The 22,336-nt window shown below is 37.9% G+C and overlaps 1 protein-coding gene across 4 annotated transcripts in view; it reads right to left on the bottom strand.

Annotated features, from left to right (window-relative positions):
* Positions 1-22,336, bottom strand: part of ADGRV1 (adhesion G protein-coupled receptor V1) — a 317,136-nt gene that overhangs the window by 125,961 nt on the left and 168,839 nt on the right. For all 4 annotated transcript variants that reach the window (XM_054688237.1, XM_037529850.1, XM_054688238.1 and 1 more), the window contains 9 exons: positions 20,167-20,315; positions 18,239-18,440; positions 16,991-17,210; positions 14,878-15,117; positions 13,455-13,604; positions 11,829-12,302; positions 7,756-7,899; positions 4,489-4,663; positions 2,082-2,217 (listed from right to left, as the gene is read on the bottom strand). In XM_054688237.1, coding sequence (XP_054544212.1) covers positions 2,082-2,217; positions 4,489-4,663; positions 7,756-7,899; positions 11,829-12,302; positions 13,455-13,604; positions 14,878-15,117; positions 16,991-17,210; positions 18,239-18,440; positions 20,167-20,315 — 1,890 coding nt within the window. The remainder of the gene's footprint in view (positions 1-2,081; positions 2,218-4,488; positions 4,664-7,755; positions 7,900-11,828; positions 12,303-13,454; positions 13,605-14,877; positions 15,118-16,990; positions 17,211-18,238; positions 18,441-20,166; positions 20,316-22,336) is intronic.

Below are 22,336 nucleotides of genomic sequence, written 5' to 3'. Positions count from 1 at the left end.
CTGCTCCCCTCAACAGTGTATTTCAGTCAGTCTGCCTATTCTGCTCCCCACTCTGTCTCTGGTGGATCTTCTCACCCTCCCACATCTCTGGCCTATACCCAGCTCTTGTATGCATAAATATAAGAACAGAAGCTGCAGTAATGGGTTTGAAAGTGAGGCGCACATAGGTTTTTGGACTGTTTCTCCACTCACCCCACAGTAGCTCTCAAAAACTATGAAACCTAAGCAGTTTATGTACATTTAAGGAACTCCCTTGTGATCACACACAGGAAACCAAAAATCCTAAAGATATTCTGGATGTCAGCCAGATTTCTTCTCTACCAAGTAGAAATAGTTGCCCCTACTGGGAGCAAAGTGCTCACTACTTCCAGCAGGCCAGTAATGGGGCTACTCTCTCACACAAATGTTGCTGTAATTTTTATATCAATTGGGAAAAAGCTTATCCTTAGCTTTTTCCTCTAATAGTTATATTAGAGGTTACATTGGTGACTTAATCTAGACCACTAACCCATTTTTGTGAGTGTGTTTTAATGTAAGGTTGCATGCCTTTAGGGTGGACACAACGAGCTGCGTCACTCTTTACTGTCAAGTACACATCACTCAACGCAGAGTCTGGTGGTAAAGAGCTCATACAGTGGCCAGAGAGACTGGGTTCAAGTCAGAGTCCCAGCACTTACTAGTTGTTTTGACGCTGGGTTTGTAATATATGCAACTCACTTTCTTCATCTATAAAATGGGACTGTTAACAGTTTCTATGTCATACAGTGCCATGAAGAGTAACACACATCAGGATATACAATTGACCCTTGAGCAACCCTCACCCCTGCACAGCCAAAAATCTGCATACAGCTTGACACTCCAAAAATTTAACTACTGATACCCTGCTTTTGGCTAGAAAACTTAGTAATAACCAACAGAAGATTAACACATATTTCATGTTATATGCGTGATATACTATATTCTTACAATAAAGAAAACACACCTATAAGTGGACCCATGATGTTCAAATCCATGCTGTTTCAGTATCGAGTGTATAGATAAAGAGATAGAGTTATAGATACAGATATCTTAAATCAACGTCTGGCCGAAGGTAAACACTATAAAACTGTTAGCTATTATTATTGTTAAGGGCATTTAAGTTTACTAGCCTGAAATATGTTCTGTGGCCAAACATTTTTTAAAAGCATATGTATAAACCCAAAATCATTATATTCCACAACCAATATCTCCCAAACATTAACATGTGTACAAACATACAGAACACACACTGCCTATACCCAAAACATTTCTCCATTTTACAAATAATTAAACTGAAGAACAGAAAGATTAAGTCTCCCTAAGTCTCATAGTCAGTGAGTGCCACAGCCAGGGCTAAATCCATGAGTAAGGCTCTTTGCTGTTGTAATCAAGCCCATCCAGGTATGAGAAAAACAAATTGCTTTTGATTGGGGCATTTATTGCAAGCTTACATATTTAAATTAAACTGAAAAGACTCACTGGGTTTGTACCAGTCACCTTTTGTAACACCTCAGTTTCTTTATTATTATTTTTATTTTCCTACATTGTTGTTCATTTTTGTACAATATATGATTTCTCCCCTCAGGTGTAGTCCCTATAAATCTCCCACCACCACATCATCTGTGAACAATCACCATAGTCCCTTGTGCTCTTCCCCCACACCCTCCTGCTGTATGCCTCAGGTCTATGATTTGCCTGCAAGTTCTTTTTTTTTGACCCTTTGTTCAGTTTTCGTATTATTTCTCCTATAAGCGAAACCATCTGATATTTTTCTTTTTGCTTCTGACTTATTTCTTAGTCTAACTCTTTATCCCTTAGGAAAATCAGGTCATTTTCAGCCGTTCCTGGAAGACAGCATCTTAAAAATTGGTGACTACGCCACCAGGGTTCTTACTGGTGAAGCTACCCCAGGCACTTTTGAGTTAGAGGCCATGATGAGCCCTTTTCTAGGCAAGCAGTGAAGGGTGAGCTTGGGAAAGCCAATCTTCCTCCTGACATCTCTGGCTAGCAGCCAGATGTCACTCTGCACTGAAACTGTTGGTTGAGAACAGGGTTGGTCTTACCGCAGCTGAGCCCCACCAGGGGCGCTGCTCTGTACCCCAGAGAGATGTATAGGGAAGGCCTCGGGTCGAGCAGGGCTGGGCAGTGTCCACAGCCAGATTCCTTTACTTTGTTCTCCATGGGAAAAGGAAAGGCTCCCTGGAAGGCAACATGAAAAGGAAAGCAGAATAGCATTTCTCGGTTCTTAAATGTGATTCAACTCTTAAAAATGTAGTGAAATATTTCCTTTTCCAAAATTCTAAGACAATCAACAAAATGTAAAAATTAAAAAAAAAAAAAAAAGCAGAGAGAGGGAGCTTACTAGGTAGCTCCCTACAGCACACAAATCTGCCTTTAATTCCTGTCTATTCTTCTCATTAATCCCTTTTGTTCCTGGGCCAACTAGTCAACTAGAAAATTGAGTAGTGGGAAGAGAATGGTATTTGGAAAACTTTTGTATCCAGTGTGAGACTTTGGTTTGTATTTTGACCTTAGCATACTTTTAAACATACATTTTGAGTTGTTTGGCATGAAATATCATAATCTCAAGATTTTGCTTTACTTCGGGAAAAATTTGGGGAGGTGATGGACATTTTAGGTGCCCTGACTGTGGTGATGGTAACCATAGGTGTCCACATACCAAACTTACCAAAATAGATACATTAACCCTTTGCACTCTGAACCATTTTACGATATTATGATTTAATTTCTTGTGCCATTTCAAGATAAAACTTCAGGGAAACATGCACGTCTCAAAAAGTTGCGTTGAAATAACCTCAATTCCCCGTAATCACTAATAAATTGCAATGTCCCCTGAGAGGGGACATCTGAGTGATATGCTAGAATTCCGATGTCCCCTGAGAGGGGACAGCGGAGTGCAAAGGGTTAAAGTATGCAAATTTTTGCACATCAATTAACCCCCAGTAAAGCTACAATAAATTACTTCAGAAAAAAAAGTCACAAATATGGTAAAATTAAAAAACTGTTCAATGTACTCAGTTAGTTGATGCACATTCATTGTACTGGTCTCATGTATGAAAATTTTTATTATGAAAGCTCAAGAAAATGAACAAACCTGCTTGAAGATCCCAAATAATCTAGGGACTCCTGTTATTTTAGATGAATCAAGTTGTTATAAACTCACTAAAGCTTTTGAAGACTTATTTTATATGTAAGCAAAAACTCACAAATGTAATCATAAAAAAAACTTTCTATACATCTTTTTATACCTAGTGAATGATTACTAACACAAAAAAGGTGGGGAAAAAATCTACATAGAGCTGTGGCTACCACCCAAATAACAGAAGGGTTTCTGTGGAAGAAAGGTCTAGAAAATAAAAAAAGATTAAATGCCTTTAATTTCAGGAACAAGCCAAGAGGGAAACAGAGGTGCCAGGGTTGATGCACAGCAGCAAGGCACCCACTCAGTGGTTATTAAAGGAAACCTCAATACCCTCATGCTAAGATACTACTCAATCAAGGATCTAAATTCAGACTTCATTTCTGGGTTCCCTGTTGGGACAGAAGCTGGCGTGTTAAAGCCATCATTCTCTCTATCCCTGACTCCCACCTTCATCATTTAAAGATGTCAGTTTTCATTCTTTCATCTCCTGTGATGCCAAATGAAATCATTCCATCCTCACTGAGAAACCAAGGATCTCAGCAGAAGGTGAATTCAACAGATTACTGAGGATAAGTGGCATTTGCAGGTGACCAGAAGTGCACTCTGAATAGCAGAGGAAAACCGCAGAGATTCCGAGTCTGTTCTAGAGCTCTTAATAAACTGCCTCTACAGGAATTTGAGATGAGCTTCCTATGACAAGGCAGAGGTCAAACCAGCTAACATCTACATCTCATTATGGTGTAATTAAAAAAGAAAGTAGAATAGCCAGCCAGGTGTCAGAAATATTCACATGAACATGTAAATAAAAAGGTGTGCTTTTCTTTTAGCTAATTTAGAACTCCTTTAACACACTCTTAATGTACAAATAGAGTATTCTGATCCATGACCACTATTTCCAGGTGAGGTATGAAGTTTTATTGATTTACTTATTTATTCATTCATTCATTTTTAAATTTATCATTTACACATCTCTAGAACTCTGGGGTTGTGTTTTTACTGTCCCATTTGTGAACATGCTTCACTCATTCTCCACCCAACCACCCACACCAATACCCTATCCCCGCCTCCTCTTACCACTTCTTCCCTTCACCTCCTCCCCCATTCCCTCTGGGAACAATTTTTTCACTAAGTCTAAGATTGTTTTTGCTGACTGAATAAGGTTCCCCTCATTCTTGCTAAGCAGTCCATGAAACCCTGACCACTTAAATAAGATAACTTTGTCCAGAGTAAGAGCGATCTAAGAAAATTAGTGGCTGCTCAGTCACCTCGATGTTCTGCAGGCCCATCTTAGAAAAGCTACAACTCACCCAGTTTTGGGGTCATGTTGCCAACGGCAATGAATTCAGGGATTTCAAACCCAGAGATGTATCCAGCAGCCCAGGTAATGGTTAGGGAGCCATATGTGCCTCTCCTAGAAACCACGACTCGGCTTGTTCCAGCAGTGATATTCATGAGCGGAAAAGCAGTAGACGCAAATCCAACCTGAGGAAAAACATGCTTAGGATGCTTTTCTTCTCTCTAAAGGTTCTTATCTGGACAGTGGGTTCAAAATCCACTTTCTCTTTGCTTGCATAATAAAATTCATGCGTTAAAATATATTCAATTAGGGCCTCCCCGGTGGCGCAGCGGTTGAGCGCTGGGTTGCGAAGCTGCCCGCGGCCTCTGCGGCGCCGGTTCGATTCCCGGCTGCTCCCCGGCCACCAGAGGAGGGTCCCACATGGCGCGCAGACCTCTCCTGCCGCCCGCTGCTCCCCTCAGCAGTGTACTTCGGTCCTTCTGCCTGCTCTGCTCCCCGCTCTGGCTCTGGTGAATTCTCTCACCCTCCCGCGCTTCTGACTGTACCCAGTGCATGTATAAACAAAACAAATAAACAAATAAATAAATTAATAAATAAACATGCCTCTATTAAAAAAATAAATAAATAAAATATATTCAATTAAAGAGCAATGTTTTTGTTTAAAAATGAGCAATTAGGGTCTCCTGGTGGCACAAGAAGTTAAGACACAACCTATGACGCTATCCACAGCCACTGCAGCAAGAGTTCTATCCGTGGCCAGGGAGCAACCCACATAGTGCAGCAGACCTCTCCTGTCTCGCCCGCTGCTCCCCTCAGCAGTGTATTTCAGTCAATCTGCCTGTTCTGTTCCCCACTCTGTCTCTGGTGAGTCCTCTCACACCCCACACCTGTGGCCTGTGCCCCAATTCTTGAATGCATAAATAAATAAATCTTTTTTAAAAAAATTAAAAAAAATGAGCAATGATGTAAAATACATAAATTTAAAAAATGAAAAATCTAAGCAGGATCTAACTAGCAAAAAAAATACTGTGAGCTATAAATTTGTGATTTGTGTATTTCTTTGTATATTTATATGAATAAAAGTTTCAAAAAAAAAGAACAATGTTTAAGAAACAGAATTTGAGATGTGAAAATGTGTTTTATTTTATAATTCAGACTAGCGTTTCTAACTATTTTTATTCTTTTAATCAAATGTCCTTTTGGAAACTTTTAATATCCAAAAGACAAATGTAGTTATGGTTAAATGAAAGCAAAAGATTGAAAATGGTATTTTAATATGAGTTATTCGTGGGTCTTTATAGAATCAGAATTGTTTAGAACCTGATTTATTTCAGTTCAGTTTAAAACTGAAATTTTACTTATTTATATGTTAGAAAGATATTTCTTCATAAAATGCACAGCATGAATTTATCTTTCTATTAAGGTTCTTCTTGGATCTGATTCAATTTAATCCTTTTATTTTTGGAGAATCAAAAAGCTTAAGCTTAACCACTTTTTCTTCCACATTAAGTAGGATCTTATTTTAAGGGTAACCTTCCCAAGGTATCCTGGGATTTATAAACTATTATAGAAAAGAAAATTAGGGTCTGTAAAAATGAACCAGATTCCTGGCTTCACATAGACAACTAGGACTAGGACAACTCAGTTACCTCATTAGGTCCCATCATTTATAAAACTGGGGTACCATATGGTCAAGGTAATGTCTTAAGACTCATTCTCCTCATTTCAGACTGAAATGGAGAATAGCAAAATGGTGTTCCCAGGGTTCCTGGAGCCACAAAGGGGAACAAATCACTTCATTTTGACAACAGCCCAGAGTCCCTGCTACAGCAAGGCTTCTGTTCAACAGTATAGAATGAAGTAATACTCTGAAGTTTCGTTGTCTCATTTTTGCTCACATATTCTTGTAAAATAAAATTCCTTTAAATACAGACCATACTTTTGGAGTAGTAAAATATTTCCCATCTCTTGTCCATGCACACTGTCATGACAATGAGTCACCCCAAAAGGCAAGACTGGGGTGTGAGTGTGTGAAGGAGAGGGGGAGGAGGAGACTGGGAGAGGCAGTTGTTGGCTAAGACACTTTGAAATAGCCTCTAGCCATGTAGCAAGCATGATCTCAGATTTGTCAAAGCTCTTGGCAATGGCTAAGTGGAGAGGTAAAGGAAAAAAAAACTATTCCTCTCAGGAACAGTGGTAGATCAACTTTAGAGGACAAAGCAAATGCACTCCCTGTGAAGAAGCTGCCCAGGCGAGAGTCATTTCATGAAGAGCATCTCCTTTATAGCCAGGACCCATTACACAAGCTGTTGCCAGATCTGCCCATCCAGATTCTGCATCAGTTTCTTGGGCCAGGCTGCCTTAGTCAAGCTGAAAGAACTCCCAACTAAAGGATCAGGAGGCAATGATAACTCAATAGTTTAAAAACTACACAAAGGAAATAGACAAAAGTTTATCAGAACAAATCCTAGAAATCTGACAGTAGAAGTGAAGCTAACAGAAGGGGAGGGGGCCTAGTGGACTGTTTGGGAGGACTCTGATTGTGGTGTGGTAACCTATCTGATGAGGTATGAATCTATACTCGCATGCAGTCATATGCAGTGGTGTAAACCAATGCCACCTCAGTAAGGAATAATACAATTAAAAAAACACACAAGTTTTCATAGGCAGAGGGAACAGTTCTTATTCCTATATTGATGGAATCAATCTAAATAGAAAATAAAGACCTCAAGTTGTTTTTGTTCTCATGTTAATTTATGAAGTGACTAGGAATGATCTCCCCAAGAATGAACTCAGGTAGAAGACTCTCATACATAGGTGTAACTATGTCATAGAATCTCTCCACTAACATTTCTCAGCACAGACTTGCCACAATAAATAGAGCTCCCAAAATTAAGACAATATTCACAGTGTTAACAAATAAAGTCTGAAATATTAACTGATGCTTCATTCTGATTTAGTCATTTAGCATAAAATACTTTGATGTTAAATATTCAATATTAAGAAAAAGTCTAGAAATTTTGACTTTGGGTGACTGTTATTTTAAAAATTTATAACTTTCATTAAATTTTAGAAGATACAAGCTTCCCCTAAAAGGAAACCTACTTATCTAGTGTCAAAAACTGACAAACTGTTTTCATATATTATCAACTTTGATATTCATAGATGACTTAGATTTAAGGAAATAGTGAGTCCTAAGAAATTCTCACGAATCTTAGTCTTGTCTGTAAGAGCTGCCCTCTAGTGGTTTCCACTGGTACCACACCTGGGTTATTACCTGAGAGTTGGCAGCTTTCTCCGGGATTGGCAAAACCGCAGATTTTGCTCCCTGCAGAATCCTTGGCATGCCATAGAACCGTCCACCAACCAGCATCACAGCCACCAGTTGCAAGGTGAAATTAGAGCCCAGTGACAGGAAGACCTATAAACAAACAGCATCAAGATTTTTTAGTAGTGAAAAATAATTTTCAGAGAAAAAGATTGACATTGACATGGTCATTAGCACATTCAGATTCCTTTTGTATCAATTTTATCAACAGATGAAATTGTTGATGAGACAAACCAACAAGCTGCAGAGTATGCAAAACTCAAATTTGCCAATTCATTTTGTGTGTCCAAATGGTCTCAAGAATGAGAATTAAAGGTCATATTAGTGATGTGATCATGTGTCACAGGAATGGAAAGAGGTCCCTGGGAAGAATGTCTCCTAGAACTGGCAACTCCATTCCTCTTTATTAATAATGAATAACTCTAATGATATTTTCTCTAAATAAATGATAAGTATACTTATTTGAATATTTTGGAAAAAGAAAAATTACTAAGAGCATGTATCAGATTTTTTACTGATCAAGTTTTCAAATCCCACTAAATAGGGGAAATAATGAATTTAAAAATGGGTGGTACTCTAAAAGTTTTGCACTTTGAAAACATTTTCCCATGGAAACATCATTATTGAACATAGAAAAGCCCCACTTATCCCATAACATAGAATATAACTAAAAAAATCTGTACATCTTTATTGAATGTAAAAACAACCATTTCTGTGGATTCAATTCTGCTTTGAAATATAATGTACTTCATATATATCACACACAACCTCTTATGCAAAATCTGACCAGAGGCTTCAAATGTGCAACATGAGGGTAACAGATGTTTCATTCATCCAATCAATCATTTTTTTTCAAAATGACATTCACATGGACATGAATCACAGTTCAAGCATGAAGGAAACAAATCACAGTGCTTTTTTTTTTCCCTTAAAGAACTTTTAATTGTATGAACAGTTCAGTTCTTGACTTAGTTTAGTGCTTTTAAGAATACATGCAGACTTTATATATTTGGGTTTGAAAAAAGTTTCTGCTATTAATCAAAAAACAATCATTTCCACTTCTTTCTAGTTCACCCTGTGGAGTTAGCCAAAAACCAAAGTATACATTTCCTGGCAGATAGATGAGAAAACAACAGGCAAAACATCCTGAATTCTAGAGTTGACTGTTGCTGGTGAAATCCTTCAGCTTAGTCCATTTTCTCAGCCAAAGCCTGAAGAAAAAACTCATAACACCTAATTTTTTAGTGGAAAAATTAGCAAGCAGCGACCTTCAGGCTATCAATAAGGAGGGGGGTTGGTCATGTTTGCTGTGTCTTGGGATCATGGGTGCTTGTGTCTAATGTCAGGTAAAGAGGAGAGATGGCTCCTAAGGTCTGAAAAGAGGCTTGCCCTGAGCAGTCTGAAGGCACAGGGTTCTGGACGGTGGTAGCAGAAGACAGGCTGGTCACTCTCAGTTCAGGAGCTCAGCTGAGGAGCAGAAGTGTAAAGAACCCCAAAAATTACCTCTATGGGTTCAAGGAATGGGTGAGGGACTATCTTTCCAACACGTACCCCCAAAACCACAATAACCTGATTCAGGGTCAATGGGATGTGGAGTTTGGATAGTAAATGCCGGAGAAGGGGAAGTCAAAGAGCTGCTCTTTTCTCACAGCCTCAGGCCAGCACAAGCGGCAATTGGGCAAACAGCTCCTCAATGCCTCTGGTGACAGTCATGGCTGCAGACAAAAAACTGAATGACAAAAATCTTGCCTCACTGCTCTGGTCCTTTCTTGGCTAACAATGGCTGACCGCCATCCCTCCATAAAGGCACGCACTCAAAGCTTGGCCTTTTAGGAAATCTACATGGTTGTTCCTCAAAAACTTCAAAGTGCTATTCTTCGCCATTCCTGGTGACAGTCATGGCTGCAGTGAAGGGGTCAAGCTTGCAGGTGTTGGCATCTCCCTTTTTATACTCGCCCCAGATGCTCCCCTTACAATTTGCAATCTTCCAGAGGGACAGGACAGAGCTCCAATCCTTGGGAAGGCAAAGCCAGGTACAGTTGTCTAGCAAGGGATGGGGGCACACCAGGGAGTCCCCATCAGCCAAGATGAACCTGGGTCCTCCTCACGCACAGCTGCATGCATATGGCCTATGAAGGTGGAGTTAGAAATTGATGAAGCAGGGCCATGGCACATAGCCACTTCCCAAAGCACTACAACTACAGGGATGTAGAACAACTAGGGAACCCATGTCTCATCCAAGTCTCACTAAGAAACCTACATTTCCCAGGCCTCCCTGGTGGCACAAGGGGTTAAGCAAAGCACTGTGAAGCCATCTGCAGCCTCTGCAGCACGACTTCGATACCCAGCCAGTCAGGGAGCAACCCACATGGCACAGCAGACCTCTCCTGTCTTGCCTGCTGCTCCCTTCAGCAGTGTACTTTGGTCAATCTGCCTGTTCTGTTCCCCACTGTCTCTGGTGAATCCTGTCATCCCCCTCCCCCCACCTCTGGCCAGTAGGGCAGTTCTTATATGCATAAATAAATAAATCTTGGGGAAAAAACTCCTACATTCCCCCCCTAAATTAAGCCATAAAAATAAAGATCCAGGTGCACAAAAGATCAGAAGTTGCCTAATAAGCATAAATAAGTATAATATACTGAACGACAGTCTATTTTCTATTGAACATAAGCGTGAATATGAAACTAAGATAATCAAATAAGAAACTGCTTTATTTTTCACCTGTTACTGCTATTGTGGTGTTTCTTTCCACAACTTTGACAATGCAATGGGAAGACCCTGAATTCTGTCACTTTCAGGTAGCTAAAGGCCTACCCTGCATCCATCAAAACTTCTATTTCACATCCAGTTAAAGCGTTCCCTCTTATCCCAGTTTCTGCTTATTCCACAGCTCAGCATCTATACTATGAAAGGGGCCACCGCACTCCCACGGAGCTTTGCATCAGTCTTCGGGCTCTTTTAGGGAAGTCCAGGGAGGGGAGCTGTTTCAAGACTGAATGACAAAAATCTTGCCTCACTGCTCTGGTCCTTTCTTGGCTAACAATGGCTGACCGCCATCCCTCCATAAAGGCACGCACTCGAAGCTTGGCCTTTTAGGAAATCTACATGGTTGTTCCTCAAAAACTTCAAAGTGCTATTCTTCACCATTCCTGCACACAGAAGATGCAATCTTCTGATGACCTTTTTGATTCTCTCCTAGTTTCACAATCCATCATCACAATCCATGGCTCCAATCTGGTCACCCTCTGTGATACAGCTTTTCCTAAACCTGAGCTAACTAAGCCTCAGTGCCATAATGCAGGCAGTGAGTGAATGAAATAAATTAACTTTCCTATTTTGCATACAGAATGATACCATTTATGTACCGCCCATGGGAGTATTAAGAAAAACAGTCACTGAAATCACTTTTCGTGGTTTAGACTAAATGTTGCTGGGATACCTACCTGACCCTCAAGAAAACCACACAATCTTATCACTCTCATCCTAAATGTTGCCAGAATAGTCTGCTGCATTAAAATCACATAACATCAGTCAATGCCCTAGATACTAGATTTTCCAGGAGAAAAGCAGGTGTCAGTCTCTATATTCAGAGAGACCCTCCAAATTTCAGGGAGCATATAATCAGTCTCTCATTGCACTGCCCTTTTTAGAAACCTAAAAAATTCCTCCCTTTAACACATACTTGGGTGGGGGGGGATGCGGGAAAGGGGTGTTTAAGTGTGTATATATAGCATTTGGACAATTCTCAAAAGTTCTTAAGTGCTAAATAAGTGCCTGTTGTTATTCATGCAAAAATATCTCCAAGTAGGAATATACTAATTCACTTAGATTTTGAAAATGTATAATCAGGTAATTTGTATTTCTACAGTATCTTTCATGGACATATTTAAATACATATACAGATACACACACACACAAACACACATACACACATAAGATTTTAACCATATCATGAGATAAGCAAGGGCTCCCTGGAAGGAGTTTGACTGGAATGATCAGGAAGGTAAAGAAATGCTACAAACCTCATTTTTGACTGACACAATGTCCACTTTATATCTGGCACCATCTTTGATCACCAGCTGCCTCTCTGCACTTTCAGTAACAATTGGCTGCTCTTCTTGATCAGAAGATATTTGAAATCCAATAGCCACATCTCCAAATGTTCCAGCAAGGCGGGTTACATTAATTTGGATGGATCTACTAAGGTTCTGTCCAATAAGTATTGATTGATGATCTGAATACAGAGCAAACACTCCATGCGGGTCATCATTTGCAAAAACAGAGAATTGAATGATGGATTTTTCCGGATCTAGTTCTGCCCCTCCCTCTACAGAAACAAGCTGGATTACATATTCTTCCTCTATCTCGGGTATATCATCTGGTAGCAAATGAACATCAAAGTTGGCCTCACTCTCTCCATCAGCAATGGTGAAAAATCCTTTTGTAGAAAGAAAATCTCCAGTAATATCAAACTCACTAGTTAATTCCCAGTAAACCTAAAACAAAACAAAATCCAACAAACATATACAATTCAGTACACGGAATCAAAATCCTCCACAAATTAGGTTTCCTCTACATATAATTTTTTTTAAACTGTGCATCATTATATTCAAAGCCAAACAGTTAACTAAAGTAACACTTTCAGGTTGTCATATGCAATTTGAATGACAAGATTACAGAATCTCATTTCACTTGCTTCTGAAATAATAGCATCATTTAAAGAGTAGCAAGTAACCTTTAAAATGCCAGTTCCACATACACATTCCACAGTGAAACAGGCACCATTTGGAGGTAAATAACGAGTAGATAACCTGATGATTTACATTGGAATTTGTACTTGTTTTAAATAAGGATCTAAAAGATTTTTAAATCTATAAGATTTTAACAATTAAGTTTTTTTCCATAGAATAATACACTATAAAAATTATTTTCCAAGAATTTTGACCTTCAAACCATAAAGTTTCACCCAAGGAACCACCATTTAACAGCCTGTACAGGAAAAGTAAATGCAGCAAAATGTCTCAAAATATGTTTTGCTAGCAAACAAGTAACATTGATGTTAGACAAATACCCCAATGATTTACAAAAGCACTCCCCAAACTTCTATATCAATATGCACAGAAAAGCAACTTCTTAAAAATAGGTGCTAAATATAAAAAAAAATTATATTAAACATAAAACCCTAAAGAATATATTAAGCAATTTACAAAATCATTGACACTGTGGAGGAGGACTATGGGTACTCTGTGGGTGATAACATACATGTGGAGAGGTGTGATTCTACATTCCTAAATCATAGAGTGTAATAAACCCATGTTATCTTAATAAAAATAACCCAATTTTAAAAATTGAGATGAAGGAAAAACTTCATGTTATAACAAAGAAGAAAATAAAAAATAGTCCTGTCACACTCATGATTATGAAGATCTTTGTCATCCAATAACTGAATTTAGAAAGAAAGTTAGAGATTCACATCAGCTAAAGAGTCTGAAAGTACTTAAATGAATCTTTTTAACTTCTTGAAAACTCGTGTACTTCAGTTTATCAAAAACCTTTCATTAACCAGAACACAGAGTTGCTTTCTTCTTCTCAACCATATATGTTAGGTAACTAATTCCTTTACTTAAAAATCAAGTGAAAAATAATACCATAATCTCTCCAAAAATGCCCCCGACTCTTTCGACAAAGAAAGGAATGATCAGGGGCCCTTCTAGAGATGATGGCTCTGAATAGGTCTTCCCAGATGAAGACTCAGCAGCAAACTGAACCACTCCATTTGGATCACCAAACTTTTCTATCTAAAAATAGAATCAGAGAGCAGAGTAATAATACAACGATTCTGGATTAAATTATAAATTCTAACATTAATACACAAATAAGGAAATGATAGAAACATCAAAGTCATACTTGAATACAATCTACCTAGCTACCTGAATTTAAGATCTTTATTACTCTGATTGCTATAAAACAAGTAGGTTATTATTCCCCAAGGATAATGGCAGTAAGTATCCAGAAAACTACAATTTATAGAATCCTGAATGAATAATACTTCAATGTCTGAATTCAGCTTCATTTGCCTTGTGCTTTGCTTCACTTAACCAGTTAGAGCTAGCTAACATTTTTCTACTGATTATAATAAGATATGGAAAGAAACAAGAGGTACTGTGATGGCTAATTTTGTGTCAATGTGTCAACCTGTATAGGCTACAGTGCCCAGTTAGTCAAACACTAGTCTTGATATTGCTGTGAAGGTATTTTGTAAATGTGACTAATATTTAAAATCAGTAGATTTTAAGTAAAGGAGATTATCCTGGGTAATGTGAATGAAATGTATCCAATCAGCTGAAGGTCTTTGAAACAAAAACATAGTTATCCTGGAAAAGAAGGAATTCTGCCTCAAGACTAAAACTTAGAAATCTAAGTTGAATTTCCAACTGTTGACATGCTCACAAGGACCTCAACTTCAACTCAAACCTGACTTTCCTGCCTGCCAATCTGATGTACACATTGTGGACTTCTCAGCCACCATGACCACGTAAGATGTGAGCCAAAACTCCTCTTAATCTCAGTCTCTCTCTCCCTCTCCACTCCACGTCATTATCCCCCACCCAGAAAGCAATATTTTCTACTCCTAGTGGACTAGATGGTTTACATTAAAAACAGTGAATATCAATCTGATCCACCATATTATTATAGTAACTGAACAAGTACTTTTCTTCTTTCAAACAACCTGACTTGTGACTAGTAATTTTTATGTACTTTGATAGCAAATATATGCACAGTTTAACATGATCTAACAAATACTTCTTCTCTAAAGTGCCAAATATTCCCAAAACACCTGATTTTCTCAGAATATAAAGTATTTATCAGTACATCAAAACCTTTTTTTAAACAAATTGTTGATAATAAGGCTTTGTAATAAACTAATATAACTCTTAGGAAATTTGACCTGTTAAAATTATTATGACTTCACTTGATTTTATAACTTTCAATTCAACATGAGCTTGTAGGGTTTCAGCAAGTATAAATGGATTTTCTGATAAATTTTGGGGATAATAAAGTCACACTTACTGTTAAGGTAATATCTTTAGCTCTGGAGTCTAATTTAGCTTCTCCTTTCACAAGTTTAAGTTTAATAATGAAAGTCTCTTCAACTTCAATTTCTTCATGAGGATAGATGGTCAGAATTATGGTTCTCAATCCACCTTCTCCCTCTCCAAAATAGAAGGACCCACTCACGGGGTCTGCAATGTCTCTGTTCTGGGGTGATAAGTCTTCCTGAGAATTAGGTCCTACTATCACCCAGTTCACCTACAGGGGATTATATTTATATATATATTAATAGAGATGATCATTTTTAAGCAGATTTTATAGGATGCAAGTACTAGAGAAATACACACACACACAAATTACTCTAGGAAATCTCCAGTAAAATTCTGTTTTTTAAACTCATGTTTTTAAAAATATATGTTTACAAGTATACACCTGTAGAGTATCAATTTTCAAGGATATCAATATCTAACATGAAAAAAATCTAATTTGTCATTTGTCATCACCAGAGCATAAGAAAAATATATTTTTTGAGAAATACCAGGTTTTAAAACCTATGAGTGCAACAATGTGAAAAGCTCAGTCTTAAGTGCCTAATATAAAACAGAAATTTCCATAGGTTGTCATAAAAAACAAGATTTTATAATAAATGCATCTTTTAAAATTTCTGTAATTTACAATTCCATATACTTCATATCCAGGGAGAAAGTTGGGTACTTGTCTGCTGCTTACTTGATCTTTCACCAGCAGTGTACACCGGTGACCACTTCGTCTCTCTTGAAACACTGCATCCTGTCGTTCTTGGTTTACAAGAACTTACACAATCCATGCACCTTTCTACTTTTCCTTGTTCTCTACTTCTCTATCTTTCTCTCCCTCAATTTCCTAAATTCTGGGAGCTTGGACTCGAGTCCGAGTCCTGCACACCTCCACCTGCATTTTTAGAGCCCCTTGTTTTGAACGTCTTCATCTGTGCCAGCAACCTCCAAGTCTGTCTGCAGCCCTGACCTCCCAATCACCCATTCAGCCTACCTGACCCTTCCACTGGGATGGCCAGTGGCTACCTTGCATGAGCATGGCCAAAACAGAACTCTTGGTTCCCCCCGCCCCCGCCAAGTTTCTGGATCTCAGTAAACAGCACTACAATTCAATCAGTTGCTCAAGTTAAAGCTCGAGCAGTTATTTTGGTTCTTCTTCTCCACCAGTCTCACTACAGAATTCATTTTTCCTTCAAACATGCTCAAAGTCTATTTATTTTTTTTCATCTCCATCCTCAGTCACTCTGAGCTTTGTCCTGACAACAGAGGGTGACAGCCAGCTCCTTAGTGCCCTTCCTGATGCTCTTTAGGGCTCATGACAATCCATTTTCCTCTTGGCTATCATAAGGAAGCTACTTGAAATAACAATCGGGTGACATTGTTATCACTCCCCTGCTTAAAACTCTCTACTGGCATCCTATTTGCACTTAGAATAATCTTTCCCCTGGCTTAGGCGGTTCTCTGTGATGAGACACCTATGGGCTCCTCTGATGCTGTTTGTGCCAGTATCCCCTCCCATCCAGTCCCCACCTATGGACCTCTCTGTGCTTCAAACATGCCAGACTAGCCAAACTGCACTGGCTCTTCCCTCTATCCAAAAGTTCACCCCACTAACAGTTGTGTAACCAGACTACCTCTTTCTCATCACCCAGCTTTCAGTTCAACATCACACCCTTACATGCCAGAGTAACCGATACAAATGTCTCCCGATTTTACACTTTCGCAGAATACCTAGTGTTACCGTATCCTATTTTTTGAGACTCCCTATGAAAGCAGAGACAAGGTCTATCAGTGTGGCTTAGTGCCCAAAACAGGGTCTAACATATGAAAAGCACTTAAAAATTACTTTTGGAATTAACGTAATTTACCAAATCCTCTATTCAATATTCCTAATTTGCCCTCAAGGGTTCTCTGAAGACAGTTACATGCCTCATACACTTTTATGCACTTTAGAGAACTTGGAAGTGACTTGATACCTACTAGGGTAATTAGTTAATACTACTAATTGTGAATAAATTCATTTGGAGAAGAAAATCCAACACCATACTAAATGTATCAAAAATTATGTTTAAAACCATGAGACTGGATAACTCTACCTGAACCTCTCCAACGAGTTCTCCAGTCCGCTCCAACACCAAGAATAAAATCATTGTGGAATTGGGATTAGCAAGAGAAATTTTGCTCTGATTGAGAAATCTTACACCACCATAGGGAGAGTCACTCTTGGCAATTGTGATTCTGCTCACTAGGTGGCGCCCAAGGACTGCTCCACCAGTAGCTCCTACCAGCAGAATTTCAATGGGCTCTGCAAATTCACTGCAAAGCAAGAAGAAGCAATTCTGTGAGTCTAAACATATTAACGTGCTTCTAAAATCCAAATAACTAGTCATTTTCCAAATTGGTCATACATATTCAAGGCACAGTATTACACAGCAAGTGGTTAAGAAGAGGGTGCTGAGCTAAAAGCATAAATGATCAACTTCAATATTATATAACTATGATAGGCTTTCCCCCTCTTTTTAATTGCTTAATGCATTAAGGAAGTGCAATGCAGGATATTTCCACATTCTGATGAGACTTTTCAAATCTAAAGGAAGAAAATTATTCCCTCCTGTTTGAAAAAAAGTGACAACGATTAATAGTGTATCTTGCCATCCATTTTTCTATCATCTTTCCAGCACCAAATATTCCAAAAGTTTCCCACTTATTTCTTAACACAGACTTTTATTGTGCTCAATTTTTTTTTTCTGCACAGGTACTTTGGGTTTTTTGTTTTGTTTGAAAATTGAAGGTTTTTGGCAACCTTGTATTGACAAGTCGTTTGTGTTTCTAACAGCATGTGCTCACTTCCTGTTTCTGTGCCACATTTAATGAAGGTACGTGCACTGTTTATTTAGACTGGGTGTTGCTGCACACCTATTAGATGATTGTACAGTCATGCACTGGTCATTTTGGTCAATGACAGACCTCAGTTACAACAATGGTACCAATAGGCAATACCAAACAGCCTAGGTGTGAAATAGGCTATACCATTTAGATTTGTGTAATTATACTTTGACATCTGCACGATGAGATCACCTAAAGACTCAAATTTCAGATCCTAGCTCCATTGTTCCATGACTTCATAGCGTACACTTAACCTTTATATGCACAGGGAAACCCCAAAAATTGTGTGGCTAACTTTATTGTGACATTCTCATTATTGCAGTGTCATGAATAAAACCAGCAGTCTCTCCGAGGTATGCCTGTAATCTAAAAACATTATCATTGCAAAATGTAGCTAAGGACTGGAACACAATTTTCACGTTTTACATGTGCCCATATTTCTGGTTACAATAAATTACCTTTCATAGTCATCAATGATGGAGATATTTATAAAACTTAAGTTCTGCCCATGCTGAAAGGTGACTGCACTACCATGCAGTATGAAATCAATGCCGCCAGGAGCTGCCGACGAGCTCTGAGAAATGAAATCAGCTGTCACACGGCCGTAAGTTCCAACCAGCCTAACCACTGGAATCATTATCATCCCAGCATCTTCCTCCACTGTAACAGGAATTTGGAAATTAACTGGTACACAAGACAAAGCAACTAACTTGTAAGAGTCAGTCAAATTAAACCAGGCAAATATTGCACAACGCAAACACTCCATTTTTCCAGAGTTCATTTATCACTTTTAAAAAATGACTAGTGGGCCTCCCCAGTGGCACAGAGGGTTGAGTGCAGCGCTGTGAAGCTGTCTGCAGCCTCTGCAGTGTGGGTTCCGGCAGGCCGGGGAGAAATCCACATGGCGCGGCAGACCTTCCTGCCTTGCCCACTGCTACCCTCAGCAGTGTCTTCGGTCCGTCTGCCGGTTCTGTTCCCCACTCTGTCTCTGGTGAATCCTCTCACCCTCCCGCACATCTGGCTGTACCCCAGTTCTTGTATAAATAAATAAATCTAAAAAATTAAAAATTAAAAAAGTGGAATAAAAAAATAAAAATGACTAGTGAAAATTTCATGACACTTTTTTAGGAGGATCATAGTTTATCATAAGTTGAAAGTTACAGTAAGCAGTATAAGTTAAAATTTAAAAGGTCTATTTAATCATTAGCACTGAAATTATTTTTCTGTGTTCTACAAATAAATGACCCCTGATTTCCAAGACAATGCTAAATGCACATGAAAATTACTTAAAACATGTGTGGTCAAAGGAAACCATTCTTCTACACAATTAGCTGTGACATAAGTAACAAATAAGAATGTTTGTTATTTATAGCTTATGTTTTTAAAGCCTAAACAGATACAATTCTGTATTTTTATTTTTTATGAAATCAACTTGTGAATCTAAATATGTACCCTCTATTTTTGATTTTAAATTTCAAATTCTCTACAAAATTTATTCTAAATCTGTCAGTTTTTAAAATATCATTTAATAGAGTGCAGATTAGCTATAGGTAAATAATACCAAACTTACAAGAAACCATGCCCAAAATCCCCACAAAAGATAGTTACTCAAACAGTTAAAAAAAATTCCATGTCCCCCTTTTTTTTTTGGTGTAAAATTGTTGCATGACTTTTAGTGCCTGTGGACTGAACTCCACCAAATAGTGATGTCTTCTATGACTTTACTCATAAAGTCAATATAAATTCCTATGGATGTTTTTGATGAATTTTAAATATGGCTATATAACAAAAGAATTTTCATAGAGGCAATAAAGCTGATGAATTAATTACAAGAAGGTAACATCATTATTTTTAAAGATAAATTCAAAGTGCCTTGCAATAAAGTCAAAAAAGTAGCCACTTCTTTCTACCTAGGAGGAATGTAGTCAAATATTCTACATTCTACTTCTGCAGAAGGGGAGAAATGGTAATACTCAGCAGCTGCTATTAAAACTTTTTCAGAAAACATGATTAGGAGTCCTGATACAAACTGCACAAACCAATAAAACAGGCATTACAAAGATGATTCATTAGATTCATTAGAAAGTAAATATTCATTGATTCTAGTCATAAAGAATTTAAGTATTACAGAAATTGGAATGATATTCATTAAAGTACCTAAAATAAACATTTCAATAATCCTAAAATTCAATATAATTTGCTATATTGCTTCATTCCTAACTATTCAGTTTTGCTATATACATCCAAGGTTCAAGACTGCACCAAAGTACTCAAAATATAATTTTTAAATAAACATATGTACGTACACACACATAAAGGTGTGAATGACATGTGTGTGTTTGTGTGTGTGACTGTGCTGGTAAATCTGTAAGGTTAGTGAACCTACCTTCAAAGGCAGTATACCTTGGGTCAAATTCGATAATGCCCTCTGCATTATCATTTTTCATTATTATGATTCTGACAATGGAGATATTTCCTATTTCAGGAGGTTGATCGATCTGAAGTCCATTTTCTTGGATGGTAAAATCATACCCTCTTGCAAAGTCATAAAGAATAAAATAAAATGAGTACGTAATTGCTTAGCATTAATTTAATGGTTCTCTTAGCTCCCATAGTCTTCTTAAGCATTTTAATCCTTTAAAAGACCCTCAACACTAAAACCCTTTTTTTCTGAAATGATGTTTGAAACAGATTTCTATGGCACTCCCAATTATTACTGCCTACATGAAATCAAAACCAAAATAATATTATAAAGCTTGGGCAATGGGACAATAACCAAAGTGCTAGGATGGGGACAGAGATGCTGTAAAATAAACTTCTAGAGCCAGGAACACACTCTGAACTTGTTCTACAGTACTGGGCCAGAGAAGGAATGTGCATGAACTCCACTACAAAGATAAGAAACCAGCTGGGCTTGCCACTTGCAATACTGAGAGGGCGACTTTCTGTAAATAATGAGTGTCACGTCAATAAAGAGATTTCAAGCTAAACCATCAAGATTCAAGAAAATATTTCAGTTTCTGTGGAAACCAATTATAACCAATGCCTTTATGCTTTAATAATAGAGGTAGTTTACTTGTCTACTGACATGCTTCTGCTAGGGAAGTTATTTTTTTGATCCTATTCCCACCAAAGAAAAGTTTTTTATCACTTTAATTCCTGAAGCTAGACAATGGCTCTAAACCTGTTAGTCCTTCTTTCAAATACTAAATCTATTTACCTGACATTTTTGCCTTACCTAGTTTAGGAAGACTGACAGTTGGTTATTAAGATTATAAATAAGGCGGTATTAGAAAACTGGGGATTAGAATATTACATGATAAGAGTAACTCTTATCAGTAGTCAAGGTGGGTTTTAAATTGACAGATTACCATAACTGAATATCAGAACAGTAAATTTTTAAGCAACAAGGCAAAATGGGTATAAGTGACATCCCTTTTCAGATCAAAGAAAGCCTAGAAATGTATCCGAAAGGAAAAACTTCTTTCCCCCACAATTAAACTTAAGTAACACCTTAAGTAACTCCTTAAGTAATAATTCTGCTACTTTTAAAGGGTAGAAGAGAATACAAAAATCTCCAAGTCCTAGTTCATCAATAACAGATATGATCTCACATTTAGTGAATTACTTTTACCAAATTTCACCTATCTCATTAAAAGAGTTGTCAGTTCAAATCCTAACACATTTAATGTATATACTAATGCATTCCCCTCTTAAGGGTACACAGTCATTTTGGGAAAATTTAAGATTAAAAGTGTACACAAATGCACAATATCTTTTTTCCAAGTGTAACATACACACTTTACCCCAATTCATTCAGTGAAATGTTTTGGTTTCAATAAAGTTTTTATAGTACGGTTTTTATATAAGAAACACAAAATATTTTCATACATGAGAAAAACTCCTTTAAGTCTTATATGAATGCAAACATCATTCCAGTTGAAGGTTCTGTGCAAGCTCTCAGTGCAACGGTGCACCCAGGAGGGTAATTCAGCAAGCTAAGGTGTTTTCCACCCTGGCTAATCAAGTGGGCTTCACTACATCATGAGAGGGACTCTTAATCCCCAATGAAAACATGGAGCACATTAACCAGCAACTCTTTGTCTCAAATTTGTTCTTCATGTTAGAACTGCTACCAGGCAGGTTTCCAATTCATTGACTCAGTCACAGACAAGACGATACACAGAGATCAAGGAAAGAACTCACTCACTCTAGTCCTTCCCCAAAGATTGAGAAAAAGAAAGGGGCAAGCAAACTCAGTCACACCAGCTGAGCTCAGGCCTGGAAAAGTTACTCTATTTCATCACCAAATTACTACAAAACCCACATCATGTTCATTTGTCTGACCTCCCAGAGAGAAGCCAAACAACAGAATAACATACTTTCAGGGGGAAAAATTATGTTTTACAACACTGCATCATTAAGAGGTAGCCTTTACCATCATTTCCTACTAGGCCTTGCTCTAATGTCACATAAATCTGAGCTAGAGCAGGGAAAAGCATGGTTTACATTTCACTTGTAATCCCTACACAATGTAGCCTTTACTCTCACTTCAC

Source organism: Talpa occidentalis, unplaced genomic scaffold, assembly GCF_014898055.3.
Source record: "Talpa occidentalis isolate TD23 unplaced genomic scaffold, MPIMG_talOcc4v2.1 talOcc4.6, whole genome shotgun sequence".
In the NCBI taxonomy this organism is placed as follows: Eukaryota; Metazoa; Chordata; class Mammalia; order Eulipotyphla; family Talpidae; genus Talpa; species Talpa occidentalis.
Note: the sequence above shows the minus strand (reverse complement) of the source record. Positions and strands in the feature narration are given on the sequence as shown.